General features: G+C 32.8%; 1 protein-coding gene across 1 annotated transcript in view; it reads right to left on the bottom strand.

Annotated features, from left to right (window-relative positions):
- The window catches only part of LOC132909266 (diuretic hormone 44), a 78231-nt gene that overhangs the window by 10968 nt on the left and 51202 nt on the right, over positions 1-16061 (bottom strand). Inside the window, exon 2 of the mRNA XM_060963999.1 lies at positions 237-413. Coding sequence (XP_060819982.1) covers positions 237-383 — 147 coding nt within the window. The 5' untranslated portion in view covers positions 384-413. The remainder of the gene's footprint in view (positions 1-236; positions 414-16061) is intronic.

The following is a 16061-nucleotide window of genomic DNA, read 5'->3' as shown; positions in this document are numbered from 1 at the left end:
ATTTCAAAAAGTCCCGTACAATGTATAGGATATCTACATAAATAAGTTCTGTGGTAAATATTCGAATACTTTCGTAGGGAACCGTGGAATTTAATAAAAGAACGTTTCATTGAGGAATAAGAACGTGTACAAATACTTTTCTGTATCAGATATCATACTTATTATAATCTTTCTCATATATTTTTCTTATAGCTATTTCGTGTAATTTGTATTTTCATAGCGCGAGAATATCGTACCTCTAAGTCTGGAATTCGGTGATCGACGAGAAGTAGGAGAGGATGATTATCCCTAGACAATTCTCTCTCATCGTACACGTAGGATATGGGTTGACATTTAACCATAGCGACAAATAATAGAGATAGGAGCAGGCTCATAAGCGTCATTGTGTCTGCAAGCACGGGAAACGAATGTATCTGAAACAGAGTGAAGGTAAATTTTCATTAAGTACTATATGTCTGGTAAACGTTTCATACGAAACAATTTTCACAATGTCTTATTAAATTTATTATGTAAAACGTGTTTACCATAGCGACCAGATGCTTAACCAAGAGAGCTTTGGAATGTTAAAGCTTAACCATCGCGAATTATCAACACGATCAAGGTTTTAGTAGGTGGCAAGGAAAAAAGATTTTGGTTTACTCAATTTTTTATTAAAATCACAACGAGGAGTAATATTTTGAAAATTTTGATAAAAAGAGACATCTTGGTAAGATAACTTTGATAACGTTTTAATTTGTTTGTTGATGTATCCAATTTTCAATTATCCAGACATGTAGGTAGAAGGTTCTGTTAAATTTTTAGAATATTTAATATTTAAATTTAATTTCAAAATTCTGTTAAATATCGACTTCTCTCACTTATCCCCTTTCAAAGAACTGAAGCAATTTCAATGAAATTTTAACTCAAACTGCCTTTTTTTATTAACATCGCTAAATATAAAGTCTCTTATGAATATTTAAAAGAAAAGTTCCATGGCAGATAAAAATTATTCAAAGCTGTAGACAAATGACGAATAATAATTTTGCTTCGTCAAATACTGACGCTATCTCTCTAATCCTGGATTTAGTATGCACATTAATTTTGTAGAAAATAGTATAGAAATATGAATGGATTAACATCTTTAGATCTCGAGAAGAATTAAAATGAATAAAAAACTTTAATTTGCTACAGGAAGTTCGTTTGCTTAGAAAAGTTCCAAAAATTTCTTGTATCTTTAATAAGAGATTCATACAGCGTAATAATAAAATTTAAGGCGCAGGAAAGGAAAAGTTACGAGGAAAAAGAAAATCTCCAAGAACGAGGAAAGGATGATATAAATTTCATATACTGTACAAGATGTTTCATCCGATTTTAATACATGAAATATCGTTGCTATAACTGAAATTTCGTACAAATATTTTCTAAAAAGAGAGTATAATTACTTGTAACAATAACTTCATTGCATTAGGAAGGATTAATGAAATAAGGAATTTATCTGTTCAAATGGACTATTCCATTTTATTTATCTGTATACGATAACCACTTCAAGAATGAATTTAAAGATAAAAGTCGATAACGTCAAAGGATCAAGCCGAATTCGTATTTGCAACGTTTTACGAAATATTTCGCGGAATATTACGCACGGTTAGAAAAACGTAAACGAACATTCCAGTTTTACTTTTCCGAACAACTTTCCCCTTCGCTCGATACTGGCCACGATTTTCACTGACATTTAGATCGACTGATATCGCATTCCGATCGTATCGAATGACCACTTGAAAAATAACCAACTATTTGTCCGATTAAGTCGAACGTGCGTACATTTTTCGACAAGTCTCTCATGTATCTGTTATATTTTTTGCTGCAGTACTGGAATTTTCATGTCTCATTTTGTGTCTCATAAAAAGACTTTTAATGCCTGTGAAAACAATCTTTAGCAGAAAATTAAAGCAAAGAATTACGTATATTAATAATAATATCAATAATGAATGGTTCATAGCAAAAATGAACCTCACTCGTGTTTTCTTTTTTGCAGGATAACCAGAGAATGCTTTAGTATTTTTTATTTCTATTTAGTATATTTTATAAATAAAATATTCGTCATATTATACAGTTGATATAATCTATAATCATCTATAATTATATATAATGTATAATTAATGTATAGTTGTATATTATTAAACTATTTATTTAATTATTTAATTACGTTGTTGTATCATTACACATATACAGGGTGTCCAATTTTAATCTATAAATGTAAATTACATTACAATACTGGTAAACTATCCATTGTATAAAGAAAAGAAACAGGAATTGAATGTTTTATAATGGTCTAGAATTACAAATATACCAAACTAACAACATTTATATAATATGGCAAATATTTTATTAAAAAAATTGGTAACCTAGATAGCTTGGATTTAGAAATTAAATGTACATGTATAAATTTAGTATGACCAATTCCAAACCTGTTTAATACTAAGCGTTGTTTACGTCCAATATTTGCAGCCATTAGATTTTTGTTAAGTAATTGTTCATTGATTTTTAATGCACACGGTATTGCAGAATTCTTTCGTTCGCTTTCTCAAAAGGATTAGAAATATTTAATAATCTTTTTATCGATCGAAGATGGGTTCGATTATTCAAACGATATTACAATATGTCCGTAGCAAGAATCTTCCAATTTTTGCTACGAACATATTAAAATAATCAATTCGAGGTAACCCGTTAATCAAAGCCTTTTTTCTTTCAGCCTTGATTTCAGCCATTCGCGATACTAGATCTCAGGTATGGAGACACTTTCCAACCACGCCTGTTTGTTCTGTTAACATCTGACCGAAGGGTCTTCGTCCTCTTGGCACCCTCCTCTGATGGAAGTGCCATTAACTTCTTCCCGTCATAATGCACGCTATCGTATACATACCCAAACCACGTTCATTTTCTCTTCCCACGATTTTAGTACTTAGCACGAATCGTTCAATTTCTGACGCTCTATATGAGCAATAAATCGTTACATGTTCGCTCTAACAGCGTAAATCGATAAAAACAAGCGCGAGGAAAGCTTCAGAATATCGAAGCTTAACTATCGCGAATTATGAGCACTAGAAAGACGTTTATATACATAGCAAGAAGGGTACATTTTGATTTATTTAACTCTTTATCAAGATTACCAAATATACCGACAGCGTTTACGTCTTGAAAACGATTGGTAAAATGCTCTTTAATTTCATAAAATCTTGTAGTTACCGTTGTACAGCGAGAGACAAGTACGTTCGCGCAGTTAGCTCGTCCGACGTCTTATTTATAGCAAGAAAAACGCGACGCAGGAGCGACAAACCAGAAGGTCAAGTTCGATGGTAAATGAATCTGGGTCGATGTGCCGATATAGTCGTCGGCGATCGTTACGATGTCGTCAGCAGCGTCGTCACAGACGAGTTCATTAACACCGGCGACTTAATCTACGGCCGGTAATTTAGGGTGGCCGTTCCGCTCTTCAATTACGCTGGTTCGTCACCTGCACGAACTGCTCGCTCCAATCTCTACTTCCTTCTTTCTATCTTTTTATCATTGTACTTTTAATCTCTGGTGCAGTTTGTAATCGACGAACGTACTCGAAAGGTGGCAATTAATAGTCAAGCGAGAGGTAACCAAAGAACTGTTTGAGACTAATACGAGAGAAAGGAAAATTCGACAACGAATGTTAGTGTCAGGTAACGGAAATGGTTTCTAGGTAGATAGAACGACTGAATGTGAACCTCGAACAAGGTTTATAGTGCATTTTGCTGGAAGTTCAATTACCAATAAGTGTTTCGTCCATCGTTTTTTAATTTTCGATACACACAGGTCGTAGATTAGGTTACGTCGGAGAATACGATGTGTCAACAGAGAATTTGGAAGCGTGGTATTGCGCAGAATGCGCATAACGTGGGAAGATATATAAAATATCCAAAGTACGGTGCATTGCGTAATAATTGTTGTGTGAAACAATTTTCTGAGGTGATTCTACGTTTTCAATTATATTCTGAGAAATACGAATCCGCATAAAATTCCGCGGCTTATTTATGAAACAGTGTAACTTAAAAACCATTTTTCCTCAAAATGTGTTAAACGTGTCTTATTGGAGGTTCAATTCAGTTGATAAGATTTTTCCACTTTGCTAATCATTTGTATTCTAATGGACATTAAAGCATCATACTTATCAAGGTTCAATATCGATGCAAATACGTTTGCATTCTTCATGATACTTGAATGAGTAATAATTTGAATAACCAACAATTTGCTATTTATCTAACATAATATGTCATATTAGATCGTTGTAGATGGAACGAGCAAATTTTTAGTGAAATTTTCAACGTGGTTGGTTAAATTAGTATTCGATAGATTCTATGTATTTTGACCATTGCACAACAAGGTTATAATTATTATCCTTAAAATGTGATCATTGAGTTGATCACGTAGTTTTAATAATTAAACATCGTTTGATTCTTTAATACTTTATATTTTTTATATTGAGATATTATTGAGATATTAAAATGATGTGGCTCTTTAAATGGCACCTTATATTTATATTATAACATTAATCTACCTAGCTGGACAATTCTCTATAAAAAGGTAATCTATTTATATTGAAAAATCGCTAGCTGAGATATTTTGACTTTAATTCGTCAAATTCAAATATTTCACCAACATTCGTCTATTAATATTACTAGCACATATCAATCAAAGTGTCCATATATTTACAAATAGTTACACAGGGAATATTTACAAGACATATTTATGGCAGTCTACAAAAAAATATCATTCTACATTTTCGTAGCTTTTCACGTAGATTGAACTATTTTCTCCCCTTCGTGCAATCAGTGCGGAAACACTTTGTAATGTCGACTATTTCGAGGTTGCATGAAAATGGTAATGTTGCAAAGTTTGTGATAAGTTATATCTGTTATTGAATCGTGTTTCGTTATTGTCTACCAGCCACGGCACTATCATTTTCATTGTCCTGTTTACGGATCATAGCTGCCCATTGATAATGTCGATGCTTGTACGCTGTTTTAAAGGACAGTGACAATGAGCTGTGGCGAACAAGACGATTATAATGTGGCGAAGGGTACACAGATTTCCACTTTGTATCGGTATAACTTTCCAGGTCTATGGACAAGGTGTAATCAGCTCTGCTGTTATTCTAGCTTTCTCGTTTTAACATATTGTGTATAGATAACGAGATACATTGTCTACCGTAAGTATCCAGACACTTCGGCCAATTTATAGCAACAGCACAGAAATGTTAATGAAATATATAAATTAGAGAGAAACTAATAGGAAAAAATAATGATACTTGATACAATGATGTTTTAGTAGGATTAGCGAATGATAATATTCAGAACGAGACGATCTAAACTTAGGACGGGACTTAAAGGAACGCGTTAACGATAATTTGGCAATTGTAAGTGTAAATAAATAAAATAAATCTGATATGGAGAATTCTAATGGTCGAGATTTGTAATGGTTAGACAGACCTTCGTTAAGGAATTCTTTGTTGATTTCTTAAGATATTTCGCAAAATTGACAACGATTCTGTCGCAAGCCGCTCGACTAAATTTTGTTTTTTTGAAATAATATAATTAATTCTGTATAGAAATAATTGTCGTATAATATGTAAAGTCCTCCTTATCATACAAAAGTTAATGCATAATTGCGATCTTCGAATCAATTCAAAAACGCATACGTTTACGTATCACGAACGAGTATAAAATTGCAACGAAGCATGGAAAGCAAATGCAACAAATCAGTAAAAAGCAGTGTTTGATTTTTTCAATGGAATCAGCATGCGTGTCGTTCTGGGCATTCCACATAAAATAACAATATTCGTAGAGTTAGTGTACGGTGTGAACAGTCGCTTTAAGCATATAACAAGTATTAAAGAGTGTCAAAACAAATGCAGCAGGTCAACCACTTTTTGCCACACAATTTTGTCAAAAGCACGTGTATATTTTTAACGGTTGGAGAAAACAAGAAATTGATCTCTCGTAGCCCTAACGTTTTATTAATTGATAATTATAAATGGTATTTATTTTAATGAAATTCTACATTTTTTACGTATTCGGATAACATTTCTCTAAAAATTAACACCGCAGCATAGATTTAAATAACTTTACCCCTCGGCAGAATTGTTGGCATTGTCGAAATGACTTTTTATTCAAATAATCGCTGGAACAAAATTTGTATTTTATTTGTAATTAGCTTTTCTATCTTAACCCTTTGTACTCCGAATTTTATTTTAATTTCGTTACCACCAGCTCCCAACGTTTTTAAGTGTTTTATTTGAAATTTACTTTAACTGAAAAGTAAGACAATTTAAATAAATAAAGGAAGAAACAAATTCACTTAAATACCAGTTTTATTCACACTATTGTTGCATTTTGTAATTTTTAAGTGTATGATATATCTTGAAATAATTTCCAGGATGCAATGCTGGTTTTCTTTCGCACGTTTCACAAAAAAAGGTGGACGTGAAAGAATGTCAAGTGGGACTCGACAAAGGAGCTCCTGAGATAAAAACTGATGTCGAGTCACATTCGACATAGGAGTGCAAAGGGTTAATGCTATTCGAATAATATTTGTTATTTTACCAAGTACGAACATAGATATTTGTCATTTGGTTCCACCAAGAGAAAATATAGTTTTTTATCGATGGTACACAGAATTTCTACTCCCAAATTCTGATGTCTCAGTCTAGATACATAATATCCTTCTCGTAGTTTTTAATTTCTACGCTACATCATTTGATCAAACATTTCAACTGTCCAGTTGTTTCAAAAGTGAATATTTCACGCCAATAGTAATTTATTTTTCAAATAACACGTTGAAGTTAGCCTGCAGGCAGCGCTATTTGCAAATAAAATTTGTTATTTACTTTGGTGTAATTATTTCTTCATTTTATGTATTTGTTTAATTTAATTTCAAATAAAAATAGCCGGTCCTGTCCCTTAGATACACCGCGACCCAATGTACCTCTGCAGGGTTAAAAGAGACCCTTCTTCACCGTATAACTCTCTGCAGAGGACTTTAATTACGTGCTGGCTGACGACAGCCAGAGTAGAAGAAGAAAGGACGGGGAATAGGAAAATATTCCACGAGACAACAGGCGTGAAATTATTCGCAGATGGATAGATCAGAAACAGAAGGAGTGCACGATATTCGCCGGAAAACGGCACAGCTTTATCGATTAACAATGAGATTTTACAAAGGTGTTCCAACTGGAACGTACTTCGGACCTTTGTAGAGCGTGTAATTTCTATAGTTTCGCTAAGCGACCCTTTAACGAGCAAAAAACGTGCTTAATCTCGAAAGGATGATACGGGAGCGCTTTCTTTTTCAAGACAAAGAATGAAATATTGTTTAGCAGAATGCCCTAATTTTTTCAGGACTTTATCCTTTATCCTTACATCCGCGCAAATAAGAAAAAACTTGTGTATCTATGGCTTATTGTTCGAATATGGTAAATTTACGTTTGTGTATTTCACGTTTGAATCACGATCAAAATAACCGAATTATTTTACAACGTGACAACATTTACTTTCAGAATCGTTATGAATTTCAATTATCTTTGAATAATACGCGTCTGAGATTATATGAGGAAATGTGTATTTCTAACGTAGTTGACGACGCTAACAGAGTGAGAAACTGTTTGAGAGATAATTTCAGAAAATGTTTAGCCAAATACAAAATACCAAATAAGATGCAAATTCATTTCATTTAGTAGCTAAATTATGAAATAACTCAAAGAAAAATCATTTGCTTTACTCGAAGGATAATTATTTGCGTATTGCTTGAGTATTTAGAGAATTAATTTAATCGAATCATAATTTACTATACTTAGATATTCCAGCTATTGAAAATAAGTATGTGATCATGTTTGAATATATTTTTGAACAGTATTAATGTATTTAGAATTTTTGAAAGAATTTACGAAAATATCGAAATAATCTTCTATGGGCCAAACTTGTTAACGTTGATAAAGAAATATTGAAATTTCAAATATCGAATAATATTTCGATCTGTGATTCTCTATTAAAATTGTTACGTTGATGGAAAATAGATGATCGGCAGGAATTTCTATTTTAAAGTAGTTTTAATTCGTTATATGCATATTGTATTTTATATTCATATTGCAATCGAAAAGCAAATCTTGCGAATTTATGCACTTTTACCAATTAAAATCAAACTACGCTACGACTACCTTAAGCTGAAGGAACACATACTGCGTACAAAAATTTATGTAAAATATTAATAAATGTTCTTTGACCGTTCTAAGAAATCTAAAAATTAACGTTAAGAGAAACAAGCCTTTAATACGAAAGCTTCGTGCTTTCATTGTCCAGAATTGTACATAGTAGAATTGATACCTATTGATATCACAATAGAATTGATTCGAACACGTCAGAGGATAAATTGTTCATGTAACTGGATCGTTCGTATCGTAGGAATTCACTGATTCTCCCTATTATCTACGAGTTTTCGTTCAAACAACCGGATTCGTGTTTCGCCCAAATAATTGGATTCATATTCAGCTAATCGGACACTAAATAAAATTTCGTTCTAATGGATGGGGTTCAGACAAATGAAGTCTTGTTTTACATCTTCGTTCGTAATAGAAATATTGAAACGCAGTAATTGATTCAAATTGTCAGGAAAACTATGAATCGGTCAAAATTTGGCATTTATGCAAGATGAAGCTTCAAAATAAATAGAATAAACGCGTAAAAATAGTTTACAAGGGACGTGCTGTAATTGATGGTACAATTGAAAAAGGCTGATTCTATTAGGTCGTCCGAAAAGTTTCTTTTGTTTTATAAAGAAATAATGGATGCACAACATTTTCTGTTTTATATTATTTTATCGAATTACGTATGATCTATTTTGTTCTATCAAAATAAAGATCATAACGTTGGACAGATTAGATTTCATGTTTGTATAAAGATGCATCGTTGTAAAAGACGTGTCTATAAAAGAAAGACACTTTTCGGACAACCTAATACATGAAAAAGCAAGTCGAAAATTTCTTTCGTTTGTACGTGCTTCTCGATCGCTTTAATTAACCATCTCACTGTCGAATACATATTCTCATGATAAAACGCCCGCTGCTGAATAAATTTTACATCCGATTGATTTCACGCTGCGCGGAATCTGTAAATTTATGAGTTCTGTATAATGAACGCGCATTTTGTAGAACGTATTACCCATTACGAATTAAGCAGTGAAAGGAGTAATTTTACGTATTATATTTACGAAACATTACATTACATATTTAAATTTTTCGTGTTACGTTAGTAGACTGCAGATTTTAATGCGTTTACATAAAATTTAAAGATGCAAAAATTCACAAGTATCCAAGTAAATCCAAGTATCAAAAATGGAATATTAGTTGTAATTTTTGATAGGTAAATTTCTATTTCAATTTTATCTGTTTACAGTTAGACGTTACTAGTAAATTACGTTTATAAAGATATGATAACTTGCATAAAAAATGTAATTATTAATTTTTCTATTACATTCCGCACTACTTACTACCATACATGCTATGCAACAAGTTAGCTTTAGATCTTGGATTAACTTCCGTCTATCTCTACCTACTGGAAAATTAAAAATAAATATTTTTTAGTGGAGTATAGAACAGATGACTATTGTGAGGATATAACAAGCTATCCTATAACTAAGGGTACAATTATAGCTTAAAATTTTATATATGTTCTTCATTTTTGTTTGATCAACTAGTTATTTAAAGGTCAGAACTTTTTTTTTTGCAGCATGGACAAACGAAAATTTTAGTTGGACAAATGAGGACAAATCGTGGATAATCATATTCCCGTTAAAAATCAATGATAAAGTTCATATACGTTCTTCTATATATTATTGGAATCTGTAATCGATCGAAAGCTGATCAAATTTCGTTCTAAACATTTTTCCTCCCACTATAGAGAAACCCTGAAAAATCGTGGAAATTGATTTTCAGCTTACTCTGTATATACCTACGTAAATTATAATTCCTCTTAACACATAATCACAAAATAAATGAAAACATATCTCTGTAAAAGCTGCAATATATTACACGTTCACATTTGGCTTTAACTGTTCCTTGTACTTTTACGCTGTTTTTCTATGGATCTTAACGAACTTACCACTGCCCCATTTCTCCTGCCTTCCACTATTTCCTTCTCACTCGATACACACACCAGACACAGTAGTTGTCTAATAAGCGTTTTAACGTACCTATTTCTATTTTACAAAGAACACATTTCCTTTTTCTCGTCCTCCAACCAATACCGGTTTCCCTCCTCCGCGTTTCCACACCTTACACTCGCCATTAATCCTTGCCTGTCTCCGCTTTCCTCCCTCTCTAGATGCCCTGCCGTTTCCACTGTTCTTATATATTTACGTATATCTCTTATTGTATTTGGCGTTCATGACTTTATTCTATAGCACCTGGTATCGCAACTCTTTGTCCTTTTCATTTAGAGTTTTAGATATATATTCTGTTGCCTTAGATTTTCTATTCATAGATATTTCCCTCTCTGTTTGACTGTCTGTCTGTCTGTCTTTGCTATAATTTTTGTTCCAATTTTCCTAATTGTCTCTTCCCTTTCTTGCAGACTCTCCTTCACCAATATTTCCCTCTCTCTCACTCTGTCTTTGCTATATTCTCTGTTCTAATTTTCCAAATTGTCTCTTCCCTTTCTTTCAGACACTCCTTCACCAATATTTCCTTCTCTCTCACTCTGTTTTTACTATATTCTCTGTTCTAATTTTCCAAATTGTCTCTTCCCTTTCTTGCAGACTCTCCTTCACCAATATTTCCTTCTCTCTCACTCTGTCTTTGCTATATTCTTCGTTATAATTTCCTAATTGTCTCTTTCCTTTCTTTTAGACATTCCTTCATCAATACGCTACCCGTCCCTTTTTTAATACCTTTTTCCTACTTCAACATCGGAAAATAATTAGTTGAAAAAATATTTCATCTTTGATCTTGTACAACTTACCGTATGAAAGATAAGGAAAAGGAACGCAGTGTTTCTTATATTTACATTCTTCTTGTGTCTCATACACATAATTTCATGAAATTAACGTTGAAATATGTTCTGAGGTAAGCATTTTCAGATTCGAGTGCCTTGATGCGTTTTCGTAGAGAGTTAAAAACCGCATCGAACGGTGTACAAAAAAATGTATGTTTCCATTTAAAAAAAAGCAAAGGCTAGCTTGAAATTCCCAGGGTACGTAAATTTAAATAAGATTTGTGATCGTTACAAGATATTTAAGATCGTTTAGGAGATATTTGCGTGGATCGATTAAAACAGGACACCCTGTATATGTAGCATGCCACAGTATACTATACTGCAAGTTAAACATACTTTATTTTGTCATTCTGCGTCTGTTAATTCATTAATTCTGGACGAGTAAATTAGCTTTCTCGCGTATCTACGTAGAAAATTGCGAAACTTTAGATCTGGTCTGTGTTTTGAGGTTATTAAAGCGGATTTCCACGTTTCATCCGCTTTGTACCGGATGCCTCGTTTAAATAACGTCCAACGATAGAGATGTGCTTTTGCCATAAGATGACCGACAAAACAATTAAACGTGGAATTTTGTGAGCGAAACGACCTCCTTCTGCCGAAATAACGCTAATTAAACCATATTTTACGTTCTATGTATTGCACGTTCATCTGGCAACCACGACCTAGAAGCTTCTCCCGTTCTTTGTGTTCCTTTTCAATTTATTTAATGGTCGCGTAGAGTGCTCTGACCTTTCTTACTTATTTATCTTATAAGCACAATTTCGGTTCCAACTTCGATAATTCTATCCGTGAAACGTGTCAACCAGTAAATTCTTATAACGAATTTGCTAACTTCCTGCTCCATTGTTCACTTTTAAATATCGCGCAGATACTTTGCCAAAGTCGTTACAACGCCGAGAAATGGTATATTGGGTTGGCAACTAAGTGATTACGGATTTTGTCAATACCACCTATTGACAAAATCCGTAATTGTCGGCAATTAAATAAAATCGGCAATTACTTAGTTGCCAATCAAATATAATTGTATATACAGCGGCTTGGAAAAGTATTCGAACAGGCTTGGAAACCTTTTACATATATATCGTACGATGCATCTTGAAACCTCATTAGCACTGTAACGAGACAGGACTGTCGTCATTATATTGGTAAAATTCAAAACGGATCTGAAAATGTATATTTAGAAGTTAGAAATTTACTTGTTGAAAGCGCACGCTTCGCGAAGATCATCAAAAGACCTGAACAGTGAACTATTTGCTATATTAATGAGCCTCGTTATATAGTAAGATCGTCTTTGACATTAATTGTATGTTTAAGACTATTATTCATATTGTATACTGATCTTTTTGACGAATTAAAGATATCTGCTAAGTTGATAGCTTCTTGATATAAATAGATTGATATTTTCTTTATCGAAAATGCCGAGATGAATCGATGAATATATGACAAAATATGTGGTTCCACTGAAAAAACTGACCGCGGCTTTGAAATTTTATTGAAAGAAAAGGACCCTAAGGAAAAGTTTTTATGCGTAAAATGCACGTATACAGAGTGGGCCACAAAATGTGATTAGCTTAAATTGTTGTGTTGATAGCTGGTGGAAAAATTTCTTTGCCTCGGATAACGGAGAACTTTTTTTATTTTATTTTGGTTTTTTTACAATTTGTCCTGAAGGACATTTGGTAAAGTGTTATATCTTATTGGTGAAAAAAAAAAATAAAAATAAATATAGCATGTGGGTGGCTACCCCCAGCGGGGTGCCAGCTTCGTTTTTTCTAAGTTATATCTTTTATGAACGGAGAACTTGAAACTGAATCAAGAATAGCTTTAAGACGATTATAGTACATTTTGTCTGTCAACTCTTTTTTTCGAAGTTTTCAAGTAATACAGTAAATTTCAATTGACTTCGAGACAGTGAAGTTGATATCGAAAGATTTTTAATCTAAATCCTCTAACAAACAGATTGAAGATATACCAGATTAAACAATTCAAGAAGTCTGTTGAAAATCCGTATTATAAAATTATTTATAGCATGCATGGGAACAAATAACAGGAAATACAGTAATGATATAAACGTCAAAATTGGTGGAAATCGTGATCGGAAAACACGATAGATAATTACAGACAAGAGGAGAATTAATTTTGTTACGTCGAATTGACGAGATTATTGTTATAACATGGAATAATACGTAGGTCCACTACACTGTGATATTTCGCATAAAATAATGACTCTTAAAGATTTTGATAATTTTCCACTACACTCCACGTCAAAAAGATAGCCCAGGTATGCTATCTTTAATTTCTTAATGACGCGTGTAAAGTTTTTCGTCTGTAACGTATAATATCAAAACGTTATGAGCTCAGAATATGCGGTTCTTTGAAAATAAATAAAAATTAGTGTGTAACAAAAAAAATTGTTTTATTTTAAGAACGAAATGATAGCATATGTACAATAAAAAAATAATAATTACATAAATTGTAACTAACAATAATTACTTATCAAACATATATTACTTTCTCAGACCATATTCAAATAAATAAAATATTCCAGTTAAATATTGTACTTAAATATTTAAGTAAACGAAAATAAAAAATATTTTAGTTTTCGTATGTGTCTTAGCGATGAAAAAGATACGGGGCTCTTAGATATTAAACCAAACCGAGAAATTTCTTAATCTCTGTTTCAAGAAACGAGATTGAATATCAGAAAAGAGAACGTTTTATTATCCGGAAGTTGCAAAAGAATAATACACACAGGGTTGTACACCTTTAAAGTTTGATACAATTTTCTCTGAACGTCTGACACGTTGGACGACATGTCACAAAATTTTTATCATAAAATCATAAAATCTACAATGCTTATTACTTCATATGCGACGTGTATCTGTTAAAAGAGTTGCGCAAACATTTGGCCCATCGTAGGTGGTATGAATTGAGAAAGACGTAGGAAGTACAGGGGAAATTCACTCTGTATGCAAATTACTTTGGTGGCGAACATCGGGAAATTTTTCACGGTCGGTGGAACCACGAATGCCGCGTAGTAAATCTGCAGCTGCCTTGGAATATCTTGGCGTTATGAAAATTAACTTCGACAGATTATCGGCCGTCTTAATTCGACAGAGATTATACCGAACAGTTTCAGAATCTTCTTTACTTTGCATTTTAATCAAACTTCTTTATGCTTAAATTGCACGTGCATTGCGGTGTTCGTTGACGGCGGAATATCTAAAATATTCTGCATTAATATATGTACTAGGTAATTATATATAATATAATAATATACCGTGAGCTTTTATGCGTTTTTATACGAGCTGCAAAACTAAGTCAGCATATTTTACAAGTGAAACGTAAGAGAAAAATATCATATAAATGTAGGCTGAAAAAAGCTTTATTAAAAAATTAGAACAAAAATACGCATTAAACAAACGTTCGCTTCAATGCTGTCGCGTTAAGTCGAAAGGACGTATCTGTTACGTATCTTTAAATCACAAACGTTTAAGTCAGGTGGTTGCTGCCAGGTAGCAGAAAAATAGTTTATCTATATGTATATTAAATAAGAAAGCTGCATCCACATCGAAACTAAAGATATAACGCGTTATATTTCGAAAATGTGATAATCGCGAAATCGGTGCCTGGTTGTTAAATATTAAAATTCATTTTTCTTAAAATCACTCCACTGGATTTCTTTTTCTGGACATTTGGTGAACGTTAAAAGAAGAATGTTCATCAGGTAAAAGTTAATACACGGGAGGAATCGCCAAAGGATTTGCGCCGCGTTCGTCAAAATTGAAAGAGATCAACCAGACATTCGTAATGTAACAAATTCAATTTTTAACATCGGCTTGTTCGGAAAGTAATTTCGTTTTTTCCATAGATATGGAAGTGGATTTTTTTGATGGGGGAAAAATTCGGTTATGTAAATTCAACCTGCCAGCAATTTCTCGTGTTGTTACGTAACGATCTGCGTGCACCAATGCCTTTATTTAGCCTTCATCATTTGCAGAACGTGATGCAACTTTGAGATCGACATTTCGGAAAGCAATTCTGACACTGGCGGCTAGCGAACACATTCTTTTTGTACACGGCGTAGAATTTTTTTCTTGCTCGCACCGCATTTTTATGCTTTACGGCAATAAGAAAGTCAAGGATGAAAATACTCACTTTGGTTTCCCATTTTTGACTCAGCAGATTCGAAAACATTGTTCGTTTATAAAACTTGAAATATCAGTTGTCAAAATGTATAATGATTTCATTAGAATAAAATCACGTTAGAATAAAGTTGGCTGTTTAAAAATACCACCAACGACGTTTGAATCAAAAAAACGAAATTACTTTTCGGACAACCCATACGAGTGCTGTATTTATAAGAACAAGCGATACTCTGAAAGGAAATTTGTCCTTGTACCGGACCGAATGAAAACCAGTCCGTTTTTGTTTCACACTTTTGTTATAATTTTATTAACAGAACATTTTTGAGTATCGATTTTATTATGCGACGTTCTTTTCTTATTTTTACTCGTAGAACATTATTATTTTGCCTAAAAAAGCATAGACACATTTTCTTGAACATAATTAAGAAAATGGAATCTAAATATATTTTATTTGACAAAATATAGTGGACAAAAGAATTTTTACACGTTATTATAGTTCATATAATAGGAGCTCGTCAACATACCTGTTATCTCCATATTCCATTCGCATAATAGGAGTTCACATTCAGATAAATGAATTTAAACCGCGGAAGTTCGGTTAATTAGGTTTAACTAAAATTTCGTTCGAACAAATGGAATTCTAATTGATCAATTGTTTAATAGAATTTATAAAAATAGAAACATACTCTGTTCTGTTCAATACTTTATATATCTTTACGTATTATATGCATCGCATGCAGTTTTGCACTGCCAATTTCCTACGAACGCATAAAATTTCTAGTCTACTTGGTACTTCAGCATCCATATATAGAGATACCTATATTTATCACTCACCAAAAGAGATATTAGACCATTGATTCAGAAA

Source organism: Bombus pascuorum, chromosome 7, assembly GCF_905332965.1.
Source record: "Bombus pascuorum chromosome 7, iyBomPasc1.1, whole genome shotgun sequence".
Lineage (NCBI taxonomy): Eukaryota > Metazoa > Arthropoda > Insecta > Hymenoptera > Apidae > Bombus > Bombus pascuorum.
This window is presented reverse-complemented; position numbering and strand designations above follow the sequence as displayed.